Genomic DNA, 24,780 nt, shown 5'->3' with positions numbered 1-24,780 from the left:
GTTTGCCGTGTTTCTGTCGATATTATGGAGCAAATTTTGAAAAAAGTTTGGCGTTATAGTTGAAGTATTTTTCGGTCAATTCCTCAGCCAAGCAGGATGAACAAACGGGACGTTTTTCACCTACAAAAATATTATTTTTGGAAAAAAGGAATATTTGCTATCGAACTGGGAGTCTCCTGTGTGAAAGCATCTGAAGTTCTTCAAAGGTAAATTATTTAATTTGGTTGCTTTTCTTATTTTCGTGAAAATGTTGCCTGCTGCCAGCAGAGCTAGCATAGCATTATGCCATGATAAACTTACGCTTAAATGCTTGTCTAGCGTTGGCTGTAACGCATATTTTGAAAATCTGAGATGACAGTGTTGTTAACAAAATGTTAAGCTTGTGTTTGAATATATTTATTTCATTTCATTTGCGATTTTCATGAATAGGAAAAGTTGCGTTATGGTAATGCGCTTGAGGCTATGATTACGCTCCCGGATACGGGATTGCTCGTCGCTAGAGGTTAAACGAGACGGGGAGAGGAGACACAGAAAAGTGAGAAGCTCAGAAGGGGGTGGAAGAAAGTGAAACAAGGTAGAGGGAGAAAGACTGTGGTGGATGGAGTACAGACGGAACAAAAAGAAGATCGGGTAGAAGGAAAGAGATGAAGAGCAGAAATAGAGAAACCGAGAGGAAGAGGTAGGTTGAAAGAGAGAGGGGGAATAGATAAGACGGATAAAGACAGTAAGAACGACAGAGAAAGAAAAGGAGAGCTGCTAAGGGGCATCCAGATAGCTGCCCCTCCAAATTTAGTGCATCATTGTGTTTCAACATGCTGTAAATCATAAAAACCGAACATAAACAAAACACCTCATTCCAATGTTATCTTTATGACTTTCTATCCTACAGCAAACATCATAAAGAGAGATTGTGTTTTTATATGTCTGTAAACGACACTAACACCCCCTAAGATTGGTTGTTATTTTACCATATCTATTATCAATGAGTGCGCCAGAACTAAACTGCGGACCCCACATTGTAATGTTTGGCTTTTCCTGGAAGTTTAGCTGGCCCTTATCCCAGTTCAGATGGCCTTGAGATATCCTATCACTGGCTAAATTTGCAGATGTTAAATAGCGGGACGCATGTGCATTTTCAGTGTTGCCAACTGTTGACCAACTTACCAACTGTTGGTCTTAAAGATAATAATAATAACCCTGTCTCAATCACATGATAAAAGCTTTGTGAGTACATAATGGTGGGGTGAGGCGGGAGTCTAACCTTTGTCCATCCACAGTACACAGAGACACGGCCCACAGGTCTGGGCTAAATTTGGCAAGCTGGGGGATGTAGTCTGCAACCTGCGGTGGAGGGAAAAATAGTTCCAACACCTGTAATCCAAACTGTTCGTGTAAGACTCCCTTGACAAAAATACATAGTCTGAGAAAGGAAAAAAAAAGGTGCTGTCTAGAACCTAAAAATGGTTCTTCGGCTGTTCCCATAGGAGAACCATTATTGGTTCCAGGTAGAACACTTGAGTTCATGGGGACAGGCGAAGAACCCTTTTTTCTAAGCGTGTACAGTTAAGCACACACACACACACACAGAAGAAAAGGATACATAAGAAAACTCCAGCTACACAGCTATCTGCCATTGACGATACCACAGAGGAGGTGGAAGACAAAGAAAAAAAGGTGAAAGAGGCAGACTACAGGAACAACGAGAAGGATGGCGTCCACCCACCTCCCCCGGGATGGGCTGATTACCAACCTGGCCTTCGGTCAGATTTTTGGCACTCTCGTAGAGCTCGTCGATGTGAGAAGAGAAGGACTGGAAGTCGGGGATGACAAACTTCTTGCGGAAGGCCTGGGTGAGCAAGACGATGTTGCTCTGGACACATCTGGAGGAAGGAGGGTGGTAGAGATTATTTGGACATTACATGACACGAGTCCCTCTTAGCTCAGGTAGTTAGCATGGAGCTAACATAGCCATGGTGAGCAACAAAATGTGTTCTGACTTCTAAACTTAAATATAAAATATCCTTATTCATGTCACTGAGGGAGAGAGGGGAATGTAGAATGTTTACTTTCGGTCAGAACATGTTATTGTTAGACATCAGGGATACATGGGAAGGAGAAGGGCCACAGTCTGGTACAAGTCAGGAATATGGGCCGAGGTCAGGTCAGATGAGGTGAGAAAGACCATGCATCACTGAAGTCCTGTCTAGTAACAGATGTACTGGCTGTTCAGATGTGTAAGGATGAACGTTTAAATACATCTCTGTCTTATGCAGCTGTGTGACCCAGTGGGTGAAAAAAACAACACTTGGTTTGAGCTTTACTAATTGTCTGTGCTCTTGGTTTAGAACCTAACAATAGCCTGGGGCCACGGGATGAAATACTAAAACACATGAACGCGTCGCATGCACACACACAAAAACAATATGGGTAAGTGGGGGGGGGAAACATAGGCCTAATAGAAGTATTCCCAGATGCTCTCAGTTAACCAGGCATGTGGCGTTGGCGTCAACTTAAGATAAACAAAACTCACTTACTGTAGCTTTGCGAGTGCTACATGAACATTCATAAAAAGATGCTCATCTCAACGACCACAGTATATGGCCTACTAAAAAGAAAAAAGTGAGGTGGCAACTAGGGCATGTTTGATCATTTTATTTTTATTTCATTTAACCCAAATTCTTGTTTACAATGACGGCCTACACCAGCCGAACCCGGACAACGTGCGCCACCCTATGGAACTCCCAATCGCGGCCGCTTGTGACAGTCTGGATTCGAACCGGAGTGTCTGTAGCGACGCCTCTAGCACTGAGATGCAGTGCCTTATTCCTAAAGATCCTTGGGACCTGGCCTAGCTCTTCCATCCTTGAAGAACAAATCGATAACCATACTGTATCTAAAAAAAGGTTTGAATGCATGGTTTCTTGTGGGATACTGTTTTCAACGTGCCGCTGGGCCTCAGGAGAGCGTTGCTAGCCAATATTAGCAGTTAACACATTGAAGGATATAACACCCAGGTGTGTCCAGGAGACAGACATCCCATAGTTTCATCACCATCCCTCTGCTGCAATCATTTACATACACGTCCCTCAGGGAGCTATAAGCTAGGCCTTGGAGACTCAGCGAGCAGGCTGCTGTTACAAAAATGTTCCAGGGACAAACTATTCCAGGGGGGGTGAATAACAGAAGGGTTGTCTTTAGGGAACCACCCAGAATGAACTGTATACGCACACAGACTTTTCTGGAAACCACAAGGACAACTATTGTACCAAGCAGCACTACCTCTAGCAGATGAAAACAGGAAGACTGGCATGGGCATAACTGGGCACGGCGTGTGGACATGGACCAGTTTCAGTGCGACTGTATCGTAGTGCCATCACTCGTTTCCGCCTTGCCCCGGTGTCTTAAAAATAGCTGACCATTGCCACACATAGATATTTGACATTTCATTTGTGGTGATGGGTGACACTGGGCAGAAAAGCAGGCAGCGAACACCTGACACGGCACCAGCCGAGCAATCATGTGAGCTCTACACAAGACATTACCATTTGCAATGTTCAGAATGCAGCCCTGGGTCGTATTCGTTGGGCAACAAACGTTAGAAACAGGGAGGGACTACCTGAACTTCTCCAATAAAGAAACGTTTTTCCGTTACAAAACGTTTCGATACAGTGTGCCCTAATGAATACAATCCTGACGTTGCAAGCACCGCACGCCAATCAACGGAGTCATTTGAGTCTACGACCGAACACTGCAGTACATAGACTTTCTGTGGTTTAGCTCTGCTACTCCAGGAGGTCCAGACCCCCTGTCTAGTCTAACGTCCATCAGCAGGAGAAAGGACGAGTGGACAGAGCCTATCGTTTTACAGAGTGCCCTGTCAATGTTAACCTGGCCAGCCTACTACCACCCTCACCCACAATGTATTCAGCGGGTGACAACAGAGAGAATGAAAGTGCCTGGTCAGTGGTTCCCAAACCCCCCTCTTTTTTTCCTTCTTTTTTTTTTTTACCTCAGTCCAGCTTTCAACATACTCTTGAAAGTTGTAATAGTAGAATGAAATTTCGAAATTGTGTAGAGCATCACCAGTTTTCCTCTTGTCATATCAGTCATTGCAAACCTTAGAGAGCTATTTATAACGTGTTAGAAATGTCCAGATCAACTAGCCCATGTCCACTTAATGTTTTTTTTTGCTAGGTTATTCAGCCCATACATTTTGTTGTAACATTTGAGTTGCTAAAATATATCACATGAATACATGTTAGACATGGCAAAATGTATAGAAATGCAAGAAAAATGTGGTTTAAAAACAGCAACATTTTCTCTGCCCCCCCCCCATAACAAAATGTGTAGAATTGCAGGAAATAAATTTCCCTGCAAAATTCTCTCCACCAATAAGAGGGGTGTGAACAGTTTGTGTCCTGAACAGTACTTGTGCCAATAGTAAGAAAGGGTGGACTGGGTGAAAAGGTTTGGGAACCCCTCTGCTAAATTGGCCAGTTAGGGCTTAACGGTGTCCAGAGGGTGATGTTAAGTAAGATGAGGAAGGGAGAACGAATGAGTGTACTCATGCACTGCTAAGTCATTTCCCTTCGCCACAGAAGCTTAGAAATAAGACACCGCGTTGGCCGCTAATGACAACTGTCAGGCCCAGTGTGCGCGATTCTATGTGGATTGCCCTTCGATACCGCCAGTTTATTTCAATTTGAGGTTCCAAACATATTGCTCACTGTACCAGTACCAGTCAAAAGTTTGGACACACCTACTCAGTCAAGGGTTTTACATTGTAGAATAATAGTGAAGACGTCAAAACTATAACATAACACATGCTGCAGTGAGCACATGATGTCCTGTGTCATGGCGCAATACGTGAGCCTGACCGACATCCTATTGGCTCTGGTGGGGGTCTCGGTCTGATAGAACCTGTTCTGGAAGAGTTTGGGGTTACGCTCTCTGTTAAGCCACCCCGTTATAATGCATTATGAATGCACTTTAGATGGCCTATTATCACGTCACGTTCACTATGGCATAGCGGACGACACGACCTCCTGTACGCATTCGTAACAGCTCAGGGCTCATCGTCACAGCCGTTTGTGGCCAAAAGACACCTGCATTTATATAGCATTACTCAGAGGTGGTAATATACATTAAAGACATGCTATAAGCATTCATAATAGCTCACCATGGCTCATTGTAAGAAATTCTAACAATGCATAAATACCTATAATGTATTTACAATGCATTTTAAAAACGTGTGGCTCATAGAAACACAGTGACATCACCGGGATTAGTTAGTTTACATTGCGGTGACAAGGTTCAGGACAGGATGTCAACAATTAGGGTCAATCTGGGCCGTGTGACATTGTGGCAGGAAGTAGATCACTGGGTTTCCTCTAGCTTGGCACAGGCGGGCGAGACGTGAATAATGGATTCCATCTTAACCCAGAGAAGAGACGGGCTGAATGATTCATGAGCTAGAGCTCTTATGATGAGGAAAACACGCAGGAACTGGAGCTCTGCCTGCACAGACACGTCAACTCGCAGTCATGAATCAATCATTCCTCATTAGGGCTTTTCACACTACTGAGACGAGCTGAGCTGGTCGGGTTAGGCATTCACCATAGTTGCTTGAACAGTGCTGATAGATGTGAAAAGAAAATATCCAAGCCAGCCTTGTTCGGGTGGGTACAATATTGTGAAAAGAGGAATGCATAGCCAACAGCATATTCACGCCCCACTCTATCAATACATATATCGTTAACATTACTGAGCGTCTCTGATTCGCACCGGGAACAACACTTACTTCTTGAAGAGGTCTCTGTCCAGCATGACTCCGTCCGAGGTGTTCTTCAGGGTGACTTTAAGGGTGTCCATGCATTCCTTCAGCCGGGGATCTCCTGTGCGTAGTCCCGTGGCCTTTAGTGCCTGCAGAAGGGTTGGGGGATTGGGGGAGGGGGAAGAGTCACAACTCTGGTTTAGCCTTGGTGAGCCCGCACTGAGCAATCAGAAACTCAGTTAACATTGGTGGGCCCAAAGTGGGGAAAAAAAAAACATCCTTGGTGTTGAAAGGCGTATGAAAAGCGGCCATTCCTGGTCTCTTCTCCTTTATTAGCACTGACCAGACCTGATTAGCTCTCTGTGATCGTGAAGGAAAGGAATCAAGGAAAGGAAGCTATTCAAGCGGCCTGGGAGAACAGTTATAGAAAATCTAAATAAAACAGTATATACTGTATATAGCCCGAGACTGTTTGTGCCATCATGGCAACTTGTCACTGATTATCATGCCAAATAGAAATGAAGTTGGCAAGAGCACAACCAGATCTGGGACCTAAAGACCAATATTAAAATCAGCTGATATTGGCCTTTTACTGATATTGGACGATAATTCCACCGATATTCGATAAATAGAATAAAGGCAAATATGCCCCCCCCCACCCCATCGGTATAGTTAGGACGCTCAAACACGAGATTACCACATGATTACGGGAAGCCGCTTTCTCAGCAAAACCTCTCACAGGCCGAGCCTGGTTCAAAATCCAGATCTTCTCCTATGCCGTTACATATATTGCCGCGTTGGGAAAAACTGTCAGGAAAATAGTTCTCTCCACAAGATTTGTTTCATGAAATTGTAAAGAAAAAAAATCAATGGCTGTAAATATGTATGTGATTCTTGGCATCATACCAGCGATAGTCAGACTGTAAGTTCCAACAGAATCACCTATATTCACAACAGCCCTATTTCCCTGACAGTTTTTCCCTTGGCACACAACAGAAACATTTTGAGTTTCAGAACTAGACGGTCATACACTTGTTTGAGGACGTTACAGCAGGTCAGCACACCCACCAGCGGGGAGAGCCTGCTGTAGCTGTTATCCCGATCATCTACAGTATGCCTAAATTGGGTCAAACAACTCGTTGATATACTATGGGGCTACGGGCGCAATCCAAGCTGGGCACAGTTCTTAACCCAATATCCCTGGTTAAGAAGATGGGCACAGTTCCTAGTTCCCTAAAAAAGGGATTGAGTAGGAGACACAGGAGAACGTTGGAGAATGCCCTACCACAAAAAACAACAATGTGTGCAGGGTTCTGTTACGTATTCCTCCTACCCAGGGAAGGGTGTAAAGAAAGCAGTGAAGAGGACACTCTGGTGATTAATAGCCCAATAAGATCAGATAAGCTGGAGTAATAAAGGATGGTGTGTGTGTGTCAACAACCTTTTGGCAGCGCCTCAATCTGTGATGTGTAACACAGAGGACAAATGGCTAAATGTCGTGATAGGGCCGGGGGGGGAATAGATTTCACACCCTTCAACCACCTCCCCATTACTCCGTCTTGAGGACTCACTTCAATTAACTCTAGACAGGAGACAGGGCAGCAGCAGTGATCCAACGCTTATGAAATAAACCTGTCGTGATAATGAATATGGCAATAATATGATCATGTGGATGGTGCCAATGGAAAACTGTGTGGTGGTGCTGAAGTATGTAGCATGATCAGTGTAACCTTATGTAGTTAATGTTACTAAAAATGTAATTACGATAGTGATGAGCAATTGTGTCGCTCTGAATAGGATGTTGTAAATATAATAATGCTGATAACAACAATGATAATATTGATGAAGATGGTTACAGCATCAAATAATCTGAGAACAATGGTGTCTAATAATGAAAATGGGTTAGGATGGTGTGCGTGTGTGTATGACTCACTGTGAGAAATTTGTGGACGGGGATCTTCTCCTGGCCCTCTGCGATGGTGTAGAAGAGCAGGTCCTCCAGACTGGGCAGGATGCCTGCCTTCCTTCTCCTGTAGGAGAGGAACACACAGGAACAGAAGATGTCAGAGAGCAGTACCTTTAATAATACCTTTAGAAATGCGGGGTGGTTGTCACTTCCATAATAGAACTGTAATTCATAGAAAGGACATATCCGCTTTAGACTACTGCAATTGAGCTGGTACGTCATTGAAATGTAAATTGATGTACCGAATTACTACCACAAAGATGACTTTCGGTGGTTGGTCCGGCGGCTAACTTGCATGGAAATGTATTTTCTATTACCTATATTTCTATGATTCCCATAGGTTTCCTATGGACGATTGACAGTATAATTTAAAACAAACGATATTCCCCATTCAAGTCAACATGCTCTGATCCATTTGAATGTAGAAATGTCTATTTTATTCCCATTTTAGTAAATTTATCAGCCAAACACGACACCCATCCTGCATTGAAGAGCATGCCGTGTCAACACAAACACTAGGGTCCGGAACCTATTTGTCAGGATCCAGTACCTCTTGTGACAAGATAACACTTTTATTTTTTTTACTGTTCGCAATGGGAAAAAATTATAATAAAAGCAATCAGAGTTCATTTGATTTGCCTCTAATTTCCCTGCCCCATTTTATCAACATCCAAATTGTCCTATTGAGCAAAAGACATTGTTTTACAGACTAAAACAAAAGAGATAGGCTTTTGGCACGAGCACACATTAGCCACCGCCGGTGAGTGAGCATCATTGGGTGAGCCAGTGAAACTGGAAAGTTTTTTTTTTAGGACTATCATTTCCTCCTCCTATTGTACAATGTGTCCACACACACACACCTAGGTCTAGGCTACTGACATTTTCATTTATCTCAGATTCTCAATTTGACAGTGTCATTTTAAATCATTTGTGCGGCTAAGTGACGACCCTCAGACGACTTGGAAGTTTTGGCTAAACCAGACATAACAGTTCCACTTGAATTTGAGTTACATTTTTTTTTTTTTACCTTTATTTAACCAGGTAGGCTAGTTGAGAACAAGTTCTCATTTGCAAATGCGACCTGGCCAAGATAAAGCATAGCAGTGTGAACAGACAGAGTTACACATGGAGTAAACAATTAACATGTCAATAACACAGTAGGAAAAAAAAGAGTCTATATACATTGTGTGCAAAGGCATGAGGAGGTAGGCGAATAATTACAATTTTGCAGATTAACACTGGAGTGATAAATGATCAGATGGTCATGTACAGGTAGAGATCTTGGTGTGCAAAAGAGCAGAAAAGTAAATAAATATAAACAGTATGGGGATGAAGTAGGTAAAATTGGGTGGGCTATTCAAATCAAATCAAATTTTATTTGTCACATACACATGGTTAGCAGATGTTAATGCGAGTGTAGCGAAATGCTTGAAATGCTATTTACCGATAGACTATGTACAGCTGCAGCGATCGGTTAGCTGCTCAGATAGCAGATGTTTGAAGTTGGTGTGGGAGATTAAAGTCTCCAACTTCAGCGAATATTTCAATTCGTTCCAGTCACAGGCAGCAGAGAACTGGAACGAAAGGCGGCCAAATGAGGTGTTGGCTTTAGGGATGATCAGTGAGATACACCTGCTGGAGCGCGTGCTACGGGTGGGTGTTGCCATCGTGACCAGTGAACTGAGATAAGGCGGAGCTTTACCTAGCATGGACTTGTAGATGACCTGGAGCCAGTGGGTCTGGGGACGAATATGTAGCGAGGGCCAGCCGACTAGAGCATACAGGTCGCAGTGGTGGGTGGTATAAGGTGCTTTAGTAACTAAAAGGATGGCACTGTGATAAACTGCATCCAGTTTTCTGAGTAGAGTATTGGAAGCTATTTTGTAGATGACATCACCGAAGTCGAGGATCGGTAGGATAGTCAGTTAGTTTTACTAGGGTAAGTTTAGCGGCATGGGTGAAGGAGGCTTTGTTGCGGAATAGAAAGCCGAGTCTAGATTTGATTTTAGATTTGAGGTGTTTGATATGAGTCTGGAAGGAGAGTTTACAGTCTAGCCAGACACCTAGGTACTTATAGATGTCCACATATTCTAGGTCGGAACCATCCAGGGTGGTGATGCTAGTCGGGCGTGCGGGTGCAGTCAGCGAACGGTTGAAAAGCATGCATGTGGTTTTACTAGTGTTTAAGAACAGTTGAACCAAAGAAAATGGAAGAAAAAAAAAAATAGCAGAAGGTGGTCAGCCAGCTTGTTTGTGTGTGTCCAGAGCCATTCTCACCAGGTTAAATAAAGGGTTTATCTAGCGGCTGTTGATGTGGTATTATCACATTAGGTGAGGGATTTCTGAAGCTCGCGTTGGAAGGCCTGAATGTGTGGGAGCGTCCATATACATACACATGTATGTATGTATGTATGTATGTATGTATGTATGTATGTATGTATGTATGTATGTATGTATGTATGTATGTATGTATGTATGTATGTATGTATGTATGTATGTATGTATGTATGTATGTATGTATGTATGTATGTATGTATGTATGTATGTATGTATGTATGTATATACACACATACATATATATATATATATATATATATATATATATATATATACACATACACACATACATATATATACACACATACATATATATACACACATACATACACACACACATACATACACACACATATACACATACACACATATATATACACACATACATATATATACACACATACACATACATACATACACATATACACACATACACATACATATACATATATACATCCACACATATATATGCGTCCCTGCGCGTTTCTGTGGTCGCGTGGTTAAATAAAGTGGTTACCTAACCCTGTTGATGTTCTATCCCTGTTATCACATTAGAGAGGGCTTACGGTTGCCTGCACTGGCAAAGCAGACTGGGATTGCCACGTGTAGCCCAGCGACTGACTGTGCATGGCAGTGGCACAGTTACCAGGAGCGACAGACGAGACTGCCACTTTCAAGGCACCAGTCAAAACACAGTCACTTGCCAGCCGAGCTACCACCGTTTCAATTCAATCTCTGTACTTCAAAGTCATTACTGCTGGTCACAGTTGACATGTTTTTTTTTATTTTTACATGGCAGTTAAGAGTACTTCCTGTAGTTTCTGGGTGTCTGAGAATAAGTCACATCTGGTCTTCAGGGCATGGCTAGTGTTGCAAGGAGATGATGGGGGTGGGGGGACTCTTTGGATCAAATCTCTGACATCCCTTCTGGATGTCTGATCCATAGGTGTGCAGTGCAGTGAGGAACTGGGAAATACATCGCACAAATGTCACAGACAAGAGGTAAACGGGGGGGTGTAAGGTAGAGGAGAACGAGAGAAAAATATCTACCTGTGATATCTACCTGTGAGAGACAAAAATAGTAATATACTTACAGACACAAAATGTAAAGCAAGCAGGACGATGGAGAGAAAGCGGGGGAAAGAATACAGGCAAAAACAAATGAGACATTGAACACACAAAACAGGAACCCAACCCTTTGTCATGCTCCTGGGAATAACCATTGGTGTCATCCTAGAGGTACCACTAGTTATGGATACCCCACCACTGGAGAGAAACATCCATGCCCTGGAAGAGTTACAAAAAAAAGCAGGAAACCTCCTGAGAATCCTCAGGAAAGTCTATGTAATGGGTCAGTTGTGGCTACCAAAACATACAGTAGGTAAATACAGTTAAACAAATATTCTCTCTATGCATGCCATTAGTGGAAATATAACATTGAGCTTGGAGACATTAGTATTGAGTCATAAAGTTCCATGCATCATCTTCATGAGAGAGAGGGATAAAAAAAGAGAAAAGAGCGGGAGATGAAAAAAAGAACGAGGGGGGAGAACTGCACTGGGCCTGCTGGTTTTAATTACACTTCCTGCTGTCTGTAGTGGGGTGACTAAGGACACACTCGCCTCTGTAGGTTAGACTGACACACGCAGTATCCAGCCTACTTTCTCAGCATTGGCTCCCACTGAGCACAAAACAAAGCAGATCGAGTCACACACATCCCCACTGAGAGTATAGGCTACACACACACACACTGCCCAGTTCTCACCCTCACTCAGAGTTTACACACAGCATTCTGTTCAGCACACACAGTCTACCATCCCCACTGATGTGGGATTGCCAGCTTGTAGAAACAAATAAAGGAAATTAGTAACCGCTGGTTCGTTCAGCCATTCCTATGAGGGAAATTAAATTGGGAAAGAATAGGGTTTTGGGATAAACGCCGAAAATAAGGTCGGAGGTTAACACAGGCTTAAGAGATCTTATACATTTCGTTCTATTAGATAATATCAGGGCCTCCCAAGTGGGACAGCTAGCGCTGCGATGCAGTGCCTTAGACCACTGCGCCACTTGAGATTCTGGGTCCAAGTCCAGGCGCCGTCGCAGCCGGCCGCGACCGGGAGACCCATTGGGCGGCGCACAATTGGCCCAGCGTCGTCTGTGTCCCATCGTGCACATTGGTGCAGCTGGCTTCCGGGTTAAGTAAGCATTTTGTCAAGAAGTAGTGCGGCTTGGTTGGGTTGTGTTTCGGAGGATGCACGGCTCTTGACCTTTGCCTCTCCCGTGTCCGTACGGGAGTTGCAGCATTGAGACAAGACTAACTACCAATTGGATACCATGAAATTGTGGAGAAAAAAGGGGCAAAAAATAGATAATATCAGTTAGTTAACATGACCTTCATTGATAATGAATCCTTTGTGGGTTTTTTTATTACAGAAATTCACCACAAAAGTGAAGTTAGCTGATGTAGATTATCTCATAGAACAAAGCGTATGAGATCTCCTAAGCCCCGGTTTACCTTATTTTTGGAGTCTATCCCAAACCCCTACAAAAACTCCATTCACTTCGTGGTATCCAATTGGTTTTGTCCAACCAACCATGGCGGAGCTACTGCCAACAAAAAGACGCCATAAACTATTGCTCCCTATGCTACACACTCCAGCAGCGTCAGAGTGCGGCAGCCACATTCCTGGAATGCCCCCGGCCAGTCCCGCCCCTCCGACGGGATTAATAAAGACAACATTCCTGGTCTCGTTCACACGCCACTAACCACACTACAGAGCCAACTCAGTCCGGACCCACCGGCTACAAACTACCAGGCAGACATGCATCATTATATCATCTACTGCAGAATCCAGAACCCTTACAATGGTGGGACTGGCACACAACTTTGCCCTTGCTCAGAAGATATGGTAACTGTCCTTTCATCAGTCTTTGACTAGAAACCAGCATGGCTCAAATGCTACATCTCAGATGGATCTCTTCCCACCTACAGAAAAAAAATAAAAACTTGCAGAGTCACAATATCAAGATAGTAATTCACGTTGACTGAACATGCAAGAGTTTTGTCTCAATTTGCCCCAGGTTTACACCAAATCTATAATAGTGTTCCAAGGTTTGTTTGATTTTTAATTCAATTGATGTTTGTTGACAACCGAATCATGTATCAATCAAGACTAAACGTTTATCTGAAGTATTTGCCCCAGATGGTTACGTCTCCCTAAGAAAAAGACAATCCAATGGTTTCTTGCACCTCAGCAGTTAAGAACCCTAACACAGCATTGCCAATAGATCAGCCACAGACATCCAAACCATCAGATTGCTGAGTCACAAAGACACAGATGCCAGAAATAGCCAAGAGCTGGCTCACGTCAAGGTGACTATTGTCATGTTTTAGTTGAAGAATTCCATTAGAGGATTAAAATACAGTATGTGGAGAATTAATTTATGATCATTCAGGATAGGAGTCAGACAATCATTTCACAGGGTTCACCGCCATCGACTACAGGTACAAATTGAGTAACTAAATCTGGCACATTTACAGAAATCATGATCGATGTGCATTATCCCTGTCAAATAAATCTAAAAAGAGTAAAAGTCATACTACGTGGCAGGTCACTGACTCCAGGTCCAAAGCACTGAATCCTGATGAGGCAGTGCCATCCAGTCGTAGGTTGATCCTAGATCAGCACGTAGGGGGATGTTCTGCTTGGAGCATGTCCAACAGGGCTGCGCCAGACAGACACAGTATTGACTTTGCCCAATGCCAATGACACACCCAGTAATAAATGCTAATGAAAATATTGTTTCTCTCGCTCCCTCTCGAATGCATGGGTATTAGGCTTAACTTTTTAAAATTTTATACGAACACTCCTTAACCATCTTGTGTCTAGCCATTTGAAAATATACTTTGCCTATATTCGCTTTGCTCTCCATTCGAGAAGCTATGAATGTGATTGAAGGCTACGCTTCATTGTTTTATGCATGGCTTTCTCCTAAGCAAACAATCAATGTAATGGATTGACATCTCAAAAAGTTATTTGAATAGCCTAGAAACGTAAGACTAACAATGAGAGAGAACAAATAATATCAATAGCCTATAGAAAAATCTAATGACAAGTTTAATCAAGTTTACCATTAAAAGAAATACACATGTCAAATGTTGAGCTTAAATTTCACAGGCGAAACCATACTTATCACATGGAATTGGAAGTTCACATGTGTAAAAACACTCACTTGAATATCAAATTTGCAGTTTCACATGTAAGAAAACTGTGGTTGAAATAATGGTATTCTCCTCGTATGTGAAAAGATGGCGTTAACATATCGCAGTAGCAATGTTTCATTCGGTGGAATTAGGGTGACCACATCTCAAATACGCCACAGGTTTGGATGTCCGTGGCTGATCTATTGACAAATGTCATTTTTCTATCATGGATTGTCGATCCTTGCATCCATTGCGTAGTCTATGGATTTGAGAGTGGTTGCATTTCTCCAGCCTCATCCCTCAGCTTTTTACTGAAACTGGGGGGGGGGGGGCACTTTGTTAATGTTTCAATTAAGGATTGCTGCTTTAAATGCCTTCAATAGAGTAGTGTTATTACATCCTCTAGTTGGGACCATTTCCCCTCAGTGGCGTGCAGTCAGGGTAGGGAGTGTTTACCCTGTGATAATCTAATAAAGAAATGCTGTTATGAACAGCCAAATAAAAAAGGAATTAGAATATTTGTCATCTAATGTTTTTTCCTCAATGATTATAGTGGTTTTTATGCTAAATAAAATAAATCTAAAACTGCATCAACAACCTGAGGAAATTCTCCAGAGTATTCAAGCTTTCATTTCCAGCCATTGAAATGCATTCACATTGATAATGCTGCAGCTGTTCCTGAGTCCAGTTACTGTTAAATGGACAGGGTAGGCACAGGCCTCGCTGTTTTGCCTAGCTTTCTTGAGCCGATTTCATATTTTGCGCCTGCGTATTGCCCAAACATGTTGTGTTGGTATTGCGTGGGATAAACGGTGCATATTAGGGCATGTCTACACCATTTGGCGTTCGCATCCTGACAAATGGTCATTATTGCACCTGAAAAATGTTCTTAGTTGGAATAATGTAACTCATCGCTTTGGAGGTTTTGAAGTAGTGATGGGGGACAAAAATCGATACAGCTACATAGTGATATTTTTCTTGGACGATACATCGATATTTGACAAAGTATCACACACACAACCGTTGAAAAGTTTGGAGTCACTAACTTTTTAATTTTTTTTTAAAGAATAGACTGGTGTTATATAGTACCGGTCAAAAGTTTGGACACACCCACTCATTCAAAAAAAATAATATATATATATATTTTCTACATTGTAGAATAATAGTGAAGACACCGAAACTATGAAATAACACATTTGGAATCATGCAGTAACCCCCCAACAAATAAAAACATTTTAGATACTTCAAAGTAGCCACCCTTTGCCTTGATGACAGCTTTGCACACGCCCCAGTCTGACAACTCCAAGCGGACTGTCATGTGCCTTTTACTGAGGAGTGGCTTCCGTCTGGCCACTCTACCATAAAGGCCTGATTGGTGGAGTGCTGCAGAGATGGTTGTCCTTCTAGAATATTCTCCCATCTCCACAGCGGAACTCTGGAGCTCTGTCAGAGTGACCATCGGATTCTTTGTCACCTCTCTGATCAAGGCCCTTCTTCCCCGATTGCTCAATTTGGCCGGGCGGCCAGCTCTAGGAAGAGTCTTGGTGGTACCAGACCTCTTGCATTTAAGAATGATGGAGGCCACTGTGTTCTTGGGGACCTTCAATAATTCAGAAATGTTTTAGAACCCTTCTCCAGATCTGTGCCTCAACACAATCCTGTCTCGGAGCTCTACGGACAATTCCTTCAACCTCATGGCTTGGATTTTGCTCTGACATGCACTGTCAACTGTGGGACCTTAAATAGACATGTTCAATTTACCACAGGTGGACATCAATCAAGTTGTAGAAACATCTCAAGGATGATCAATGGAAACAGGATGCATCTGAGCTCAATTTTGAGTCTCATAGCAAAGGGTCTGAATACTTATGTCAATAAGGGATCCGTTTTCATTTTTGAAATAAATTTCTAAAAACCTGTTTTTGCTTTGACATTATGGGGTAGTGTGTGTAGATTGATGAGGAAAAACATTAATTTAATACATTTTAGAATAAGACTAACGTAACAAAATGTGGAAAAAGACAAGGGGTCTGATTAGTTTCCGAATGCACAATATGCAAATGATACCAATTAAATGTGTCCATATATTGCTATTTCAGTGGCAACAGTTGTGCGTGTGGATGCTACATCGGTCTATGGCTGAGCTGAGTAGAGCAATATTTCATTTTGTCGGATGATATGAAATATGCCGACATTGAAGGCTATCGCTTGTGTATCTTGACTACATTGGTATTTACCAAGGATGTAACGATTCATAGGTCCCCGATTCAAAATGTTTAAGATCTGAATGCATCGGTCCTTGGGCTCCAAACCGATCAAAATGTAGCATGCAAAAGGTCAGAAAATGGATTTCAGTTACTTTCTTCCTAAATTACAAAAATACCTATTATTTTTAGACAACTGATGCGTCCTCTCCTTCAGTGTCGAACTAAGCATGTAACTGTGTTGACAGTCATTGATCTACAAGTAATTTTGCCTGCCGAACAACCTTAGGGAATATCAGTAGCCTAGTCAAACTGTGCACTGTGCCCAGCATCACGCGCTGACCAAACTCAAGGTGGGCGGCCTGTTCCTGATCTTGCACATCTGCGCTGCACCTTCAGCATTAAAATGCTAAAATGGCTTGCGTGATTTTAGGCTGGATTAGTTGAGTGACAACTGATGTCATTTGCTAGGTCATCGTCATAAATGCTCTGTTCAAAACTCTGTTTTACAGGGATTAAAAGTAAACTAAACTATCTGACTATACCTACTGAATGGGCTTACAATATAATTTATTTTAATTCTTCAGGTTCACCATCAGCATTAGTCATGGTAACAATCAGTGTATATGGTCATTCTTTGATAGAGGGTAACGTTGATAATTTCATAACGACTAATCACTTTTGCGAGGTACATTGCATGGCCGAAGCTGGAGGAAAAAAGAAGCTTGCTAAAAAACTACCAAACGGTCAAAACCATTTGATTTTCAGATGGGGGTGAAATCCCACATTGTGATATTATATATTCATTGGCTATGTCATAGCTAATTTGTAAACAATATTGACACATTACTAGCTCAAACACTTAATGTGCAAAAATGACAAGTTCATTAGTGGTTAATGGTAATTTCAGAATCAAAGTGGGGGGAGACAAAATTTGATAGTGCTTACCCAGCCACTGACCTAATAGCAACCCACAGAGAGCTAGTCACTGTAGCCAGACAGACCAAAGCAACAAAAGAGAAAATGGATGACCACCAAAAGAGATGAACAGGCCAGTGAGACACGAGAAAAGAATGTCAGAAGAAAAACAGACAGGGCAGAGATTTTTAGCAATGGCAATTTCTTAAAACTCACTACAATGTTGTTTGTAATATGTCCTTTTTTTCCCACCACAACAGACAATTAACTTACACAGTAGGAAGTAAAACAAACAAAAGATCGAAACGACGAAAACCACGACTCGACGACTAAGTGCAAACGCAGAGGCCCGGTTACCAGGAAACGGGAAGGTGTTTTGATTTTAATTTGACCAGCAAGCGGTCACTTGGAAGTAAACGCATTCAACCATCTGCCGCTGTGACTGCTGCATACGTGAGGGGACCTTTGCTCCAAAATATGGGAGGGGAAAAAAGCAGGGGCATGTAGAATGTGCTAGGTCGGAGGACGTGTCCTTTCTTGGAACAGGGGCCCAGGTTATTTTACACAGGCACTGCACTAAGTGCCTCTCTCCACCCTGGAGCTTGGCTTAGGGCAGGATGTGTTCACACCGGACTGGCATGCTTCACTTCCTCCTTGGGTCCTGTCTGGTTCTTCCTACAGTACCATGGGCCACAGGCCATGGCATCCACCATCCACACACCTACATCTCACTCTGACTCATCAAGCTCACGCATTACAACAAGTATTGGAGATTGCCCATTGTGTTTGTGATGCTTTATGAAATTAGATATGTATAAGGAAACAATGACAAAATATCTGGCTTTAATATCCTAAAAGCTTTTTAGCTGTTATATGTCTGACTCAGAAGTAGACAATGTTACGTAAAACTCATACTCTCGGTAATTGTACCAGAGATCAATCTCTTACCCAACAGATGGGTGATGGTTTAGCGACAGATGTTAGGTCAATAATGTCAGCGTCTAGATTAGGCTACAGTGGATGGATGGCCTGCTAATCGACCGGGCCTGAGAAACTATTCCAGTGTGTTTGCCCATCTGAGGACGAGGTTGCCTGGGCGCAGGCTTGAGTGTTATTCTTTTAGAGTGAATGAGAGAGAGAGACCCTGTATTCAGAATTAGAACTGCTGACACAGGCATTCTGCTTTAAGGCTACACACAGAGGTCTGATAACTTCTTCCACACAGCAAACACCTGCAGTAGAAATGCAGTGGATTAAAATACACTCCACCTCTAAAACGGGAGATGTGGACAAGCTTTCTGACATGGTCATAGACAGATGAGGGAAGTGCAAGTAAACTTTACTGTAGGGATGATACTAGTATCACGATACTCGTTGGTATCGTGTCAAGGAAACAAAACAAATCAGATTTAACTTCTTTTGTAAAACAGCCCTAATGTTGCAAACAAACATCATTGTTGTCATCGAGTCAATTATTTATTTTTCAAGCCATAGCGCACAATATCTTACATACAGCATGTTTTTAAAAAGGACCAAAGTTTTCTGTCTGCTTTGTGTTAAAAATTTTCCCATGGAAAAAAAGATTGCGATACTGGTATCATCCTGGCCCTATATTACTGCATATCATACTTTCCATACTTCTGTGGCCAATAATACTTTTCCTTTGAGCTAGCCCAGGCAAAGGCCAATTGGGGCAAACAATTTCAACAAACCCTAAATATCCACCATGTGTCCTAATACACACGTTGTTATTATGGAACACGTCATTCCTCCAATGGAAGACTTTGGGCATTATTACATTTGCGCAAATCCACTATGAACAATACAGAACAAAACGTGCACCAATGGCCACTCTGCCAGCACTCCTTCCTCGCATCATTTCCCTCCATTATGGCTTCCCCATTAATGCCACAATCCTCTATTCTTACTCCTGTTCTCTGGGGCTTTCACCACTTCCTTCCCTCTTTCACTGACGCGGGTCCCCGGGCCCCTGCGGAGATCGGGTTCCAAAAGCTAGGACTCAGAAGTGGCTGGGTAAGACAGAGCTCACCACCGCCACACTCCACTGTAAATAACTCTGCTCACCTGACCCAGCCTGCCACACCTCACTTAATGCTATAACGACTGGTTTCATTTCCAGTCTAAGCCTCTGACTTCGCCACTATTGTGTTGTGAGTTTATAATGACAAATTGCTCTCTGAGATGTTTCCCAATAGCGGAGAACAGTAGCGGAGAATGGTTTCTGTGTTGGGAAAGAAATTATAGTGCATTCTGTGTAGTAGGCACGTGTTCAGATTCTTGCATGTTTTAATGAATGTACAAAATGGGTCTGTGCAAATGATGTCTGTGTTTTTATGGGTTGTATGTGATTTTACACTATGCCAACTTAACTGGTTTATTACTTCCAGTAGAGGGCATGCAGGGTGACTCAGGGCTAACGGCTTTATCCCCTCATCTTTAGTACTGTAATAGCTTCCGGTCCTGTAGCATAAATCTAGCTTCCTACCTAGCCTAATCTCTTACTATAAATGGAATACGGGTCACATCATGGCGGAAGGAACCAAGGGAAGCAAACGTAAACAAACACACACACACACACACACACACACACACACACACACACACACACACACACACACACACACACACACACACACACACACACACACGAGCTGTAGGCTAGATGGCAACCAGGCTAGCTGGCCTCTAACTGCATAGCTATTCACGAGTCTGTTGGTGGAAAAAAAGAGGGGAAGAGAGAGAAGAAAAAAAAGAGGGAGCCTCTGGGGATGCCAACAAAGGCCAGTCTAGTCTTCACACTCAGTTGTCTCTCACACAATGAGCAGTGTGTGTGTAGGCCCGCTGTCATACACACTCCTCTCATTAGGCGAAAGAGCAGCAGTCCACCAGTCAAACCACCCCCCTGACCCGGCTAGTCTACAGCACCCTGGGAGAACTGACACTGCGCTAATGCCCTTCACGACACAGAACCGTACAGCTCAGTCAAGCAATCTCCACCAGAGTACATTTTTGGAACAAAAAATGTTCACTGCTGAAGAGGATTACTCGACTTGATTCAATAGTCTGAAGAATATCCTGTAGGCCCAGTCATTCCGAGTAGTTTTTGTGGATCTCTTTGAGAGAGCACATAGAGGAACCTGGAGGAGGTTTGTTCTATTTAAAACTTACTTAGGTGTGTTCCACCAATGTTCAGGTTGACTTATTTGAGCCCCCGGGAAGTTAGTGACCTAAACTACTCACCCAGCTAGCGAGCATATGCCGGCATAAGTGTATCCTCTACAGATATGACTCAGGGCTAACTGTGTGGGTACGGCAGATGTTTGTATAGCACAAGAGTGTATACGGCAAATTATGAACGCTTACACAAATGTGTATTCCACATAAGTGTACATAGTGCAGATAGCCCCAGTAAGACTGCCATTCTGCTCCAAGGCTCTTATCCTGTATCAATGCTCTGTAGTGGACAAGTACTTAGCCAGGCTGATAAGGAGAAATTACACTGACCTTTCTGGTGCTACAAACAGTACTGGGAGAAATACAAATGTTGGATGTTTGCCTGCTCATAGGAAATAGCCATTACACTGATAGAAGAATGAAACCATTAGATAAGCATAGCAAATTGTAACCAACAAGTGTTGCTTTTATTTAATCCATTTTAAAATAGGCTGTAATGTAACAAAATGTCTAAAAAGCGAATGTACAGTGTCTTGCAAAAGTATTCACCCTCCTTGGCATTTTTCCTATTTTGTTGCATTACAACCTGTAATTTAAATGGATTTTTATTTGGATTCATGTAATGTACATACACAAAATAGTCCAAATTGGTGAAGTGAAAAAAATTACTTGTTTCAAAAAAATGTCAAAACAGAAAAGTGATGAAAACCAAGGAGCTCTCCAAACAGGTCAGTGACAAAGTTGTTGAGAAGTTGGGTTGGGTTATAAAAAATATCTGAAACTTTGGACATCCCACGGAGCACCATTAAATCCATTATTTTAAAAATGGAAAGAATATGGCACCACAACAAACCTGCCAAGACAGGGCCGCCCACCAAAACTCACAGACCTGGCAAAGAGGGCATTAAATCAGAGAGGCAACAAAGAGACCAAATAAAACCCTGAAGGTGCTGCAAAGTTCCACAGAGGAGATTGGAGTATCTGTCCATAGGACCACTTTAACCTCTCTGGGATATGTGGGATGCTAGCGTCCCACCTAGCCAAAAGCCAGGGAAAATGCAGAGCGCCAAATTCAAATTAATGAATATAAAAATGTCATTAAATCACACATGCAAGATAACAAGTTAAAGCTACACTTGTTGTGAATCCAGACAACATGTCAGATTTCAAAAAGGCTTTTCGGCGAAAGCAAACGATGCAATTATCTGAGGATAGCACCTCCGTAAACAAAGAGAGAAACCATGTTGTTTCAACCCTGCAGGCTTGACACAAAACGCAGAAATAAAAATCTAATTATTGCCTTCCCTTTGACGAGCTTCTTTTGTTGGCACTCCAATATGTCCCATAAACATCACAAATGGTCCGATTCGGTTAATTCCGTCAATATATATCCAAAATGTCAATTTATTTGGCGCGTTTGATCCAGAAAAACACTGGTTACAACTTGCGGAACGTGACTACAAAATATCTCAAAAGTTACCTGTAAACTTTGCCAAAACATTTCAAACTACTTTTGTAATACAACTTTGGGTATTTAACGTAAATAATCCAAAAAATTGAAGATGGGATGATCTGTGTTCAATACCGGAAGAAAACAAACTGTAGCTAGCTTTCTGGTCACGCGCTTCTAACAGTACACTTCAAGTGACCCTCGTTCAAGATGGCCGTACTTCTTCATTACACATAGGAATAACCTCAACCAATTTCTAAAGACTGTTGACATCCAGTGGAAGCGATAGGAACTGTAAGAAGGTCCCTTAGAAATCTGGATTCACCTCAAAAAATAGAGTAACCTCAAAAAATAGAGTAACCTCAAAAAATAGAGTAACCTCAAAAAATAGAGTAACCTCAAAAAAAAAGTCTGAATGGTTTGTCCTCTGGGTTTCGCCTGCTAAATAAGTTCTGTTATACTCACAGACATGATTCAAACAGTTTCAGAAACTTCAACTTGTTTTCTATCCAAATATAATAATATGCATATCTTATATTTTGGGGATGAGTAGCAGGCAGTTTAATTTGGGCATGCATTTCATCCGGACGTGAAAATACTGCCCCGTCAGGTTTTAAGCTGTACACTCCACAGAGCTGGGCTTTACAGAAAAGTATCCAGAAAAAAAGCTATTGCTTTAAGAAAAGAATAAGCAAACACATTTGGTGTTCGCCAAAAGGCATGTGGGAGACTCCCCAAACATATGGAAGAAGGTACTCTGGTCAGATGAGACTAACACTTAGCTTTTTCCCCACAGTGAAGCATGGTGGTGGCAGCACCATGCTGTGATGTTTTTCCCATCGGCAGGGACTGGAAACTGGTCAGAATTGAAGGAATGGTGGATGTTGCTAAATACATGGAAATTCTTGAAGGAAACCGGTTTCAGTCTTCAGGAAACTGGGACGGAGTTTCACCTTCCAACAGGACAATGACCCTAAGCATACTGATAAAGCAACACTCGAGTGCTTCAAGGGGAAACATTTAAATGTCTTGGAATGGCCCAGTCAAATCCGAGACCTCAACCCAATTCAGAATCTGTGGTATGACTTAGATTGCTGTACACCAGCAGAACCCATCCAATTTGAAGGAGCTGGAGCAGATTTGCCTTGAACAATGGGCAAAAATCCCAGTGGCTAGATGTGCCAAGCTTATAGACATACCCCAAGAGACTTGCAGCTGTAATTGCTGCAAAGGGTGGCTCTACAAAGTATTGACTTTGGGGGGGGTGAATAGTCATGCACGCTCAAGTTTTCCATTTTTTTGTCTCGTTTCTTGTCTTTTTCACAATGAAAAATATTTTGCATCTTTACAGTGGTAGGCATGTTGTGTAAATCAAATTATACAAACCCCCAAAAATATATTTTAATTCCAGGTTGTAAGGCAACAAAATAGGAAAAATGCCAAGGGGGTGAATACTTTGCCAAGCCATTGTACTTTACAAAATAGTTTAACCTGCCAAGTGTCTAGTCTTGCCTTCTATGAGCTAAATCCTAACATTTACCCAGATGCTGCTGTTGCTGACAGCTAATCACCCCATCCACCTGCAACATGCACCACACAAACTCTTCTCATCTGCTTTTTCTTTCGCATCTCAGTAATCCATTTTTGTTACATAAATGCAATGTGCCGAGTCTAGGGAGTTTGTGAATCTGCATTTACATGCATTGCCTGTGACGCAGTGGATTTTAGTCAAATCCATGAACTACATTTATAGGAAGTTTCTGCGGCTACGATAAAAATGAAGAAAGCGTTGGCATTGGGGTAAAATGCCACCATTGAGGCCTGCGGTTTTCTGCCTTCATTAGAAAATGAAGTACTGTCCTTGTAAGCCACATGTGACGCACATGTTGAGGCTGTGAGAGAGAGGTCTGTCTGTGGAGCAAGCAATCCCCATTTAAAAGAACTAGTGAGCATCACTGCCTCATTGCATCACTGACTCATTGCACTCCTGATTCAGAAGGGCTGGGTTAAATGTGGAAAACACACTTCAGTTGAAGGCATTCAGTTGTACAACTTACTAGGTATCCCACTTTCCCTTTCTACATTTACATTTACATTTAAGTCATTTAGCAGACGCTCTTATCCAGAGCGACTTACAAATTGGTGCATTCACCTTATGACATCCTCTCTGTCAACAGTGACAGAGAGAAAACTCTGCAACTTCAGTATCATGCACCGCAAACCAGCTACTCAACCCCATCAGAACTCACATTACAGATTATTTTGAGGGTATAGCTCTAAAAATAGTTAGTCTGAGGTCTGAACCGATGTTATATTTGTAACAGTTGCAGTATTTTTATGGCCCTAGTTCAGGGGTCTCCAACCTTTTCTAGCATGAGAGATATATATTTTTTTAAAGTAATATGTCACAAGCTAAAAAACAATAAGCACGTTCTTCTCCTCTACCCTCAAACTCTTCTCCTGGTCCTTAGGGTACAAGATATGCGTTTTCTGTCAATATACCTGGTATATACATTTGTGTTATTTGTTTCCCAGATAAGTTGTCCTGATACGACCCATACCAGCTCACTGTCTGTCAACTGATTTAACTTGTAATATACGCTGGCTCCTTTCCTGTTGCAAATTTATTACGGGGAACGTATACATTTCCCAAATTGACCTTCTCCTGTAACATACAGTATATACAGTGCCTTGCGAAGGTATTCGGCCCCCTTGAACTTTGAGACCTTTTGC

The 24,780-nt window shown here is 42.3% G+C and overlaps 1 protein-coding gene across 7 annotated transcripts in view; it reads right to left on the bottom strand.

The window, feature by feature from the left end:
* The window catches only part of LOC124043795 (glutaminase kidney isoform, mitochondrial-like), a 62,750-nt gene that overhangs the window by 33,936 nt on the left and 4,034 nt on the right, over positions 1-24,780 (bottom strand). For 4 of the 7 annotated variants that reach the window (XM_046362762.1, XM_046362763.1, XM_046362758.1 and 1 more), the window contains exons 2-5: positions 7,707-7,803; positions 5,801-5,922; positions 1,724-1,880; positions 1,262-1,341 (exon numbers count right to left, since the gene is read on the bottom strand). In XM_046362762.1, coding sequence (XP_046218718.1) covers positions 1,262-1,341; positions 1,724-1,880; positions 5,801-5,922; positions 7,707-7,803 — 456 coding nt within the window. The remainder of the gene's footprint in view (positions 1-1,261; positions 1,342-1,723; positions 1,881-5,800; positions 5,923-7,706; positions 7,804-24,780) is intronic. The other 3 variants (XM_046362764.1, XM_046362760.1, XM_046362761.1) reach the window with 1 other exon arrangement.

This window comes from Oncorhynchus gorbuscha, linkage group LG09 (assembly GCF_021184085.1).
Source record: "Oncorhynchus gorbuscha isolate QuinsamMale2020 ecotype Even-year linkage group LG09, OgorEven_v1.0, whole genome shotgun sequence".
NCBI classification, from domain to species: Eukaryota; Metazoa; Chordata; class Actinopteri; order Salmoniformes; family Salmonidae; genus Oncorhynchus; species Oncorhynchus gorbuscha.
Note: the sequence above shows the minus strand (reverse complement) of the source record. Positions and strands in the feature narration are given on the sequence as shown.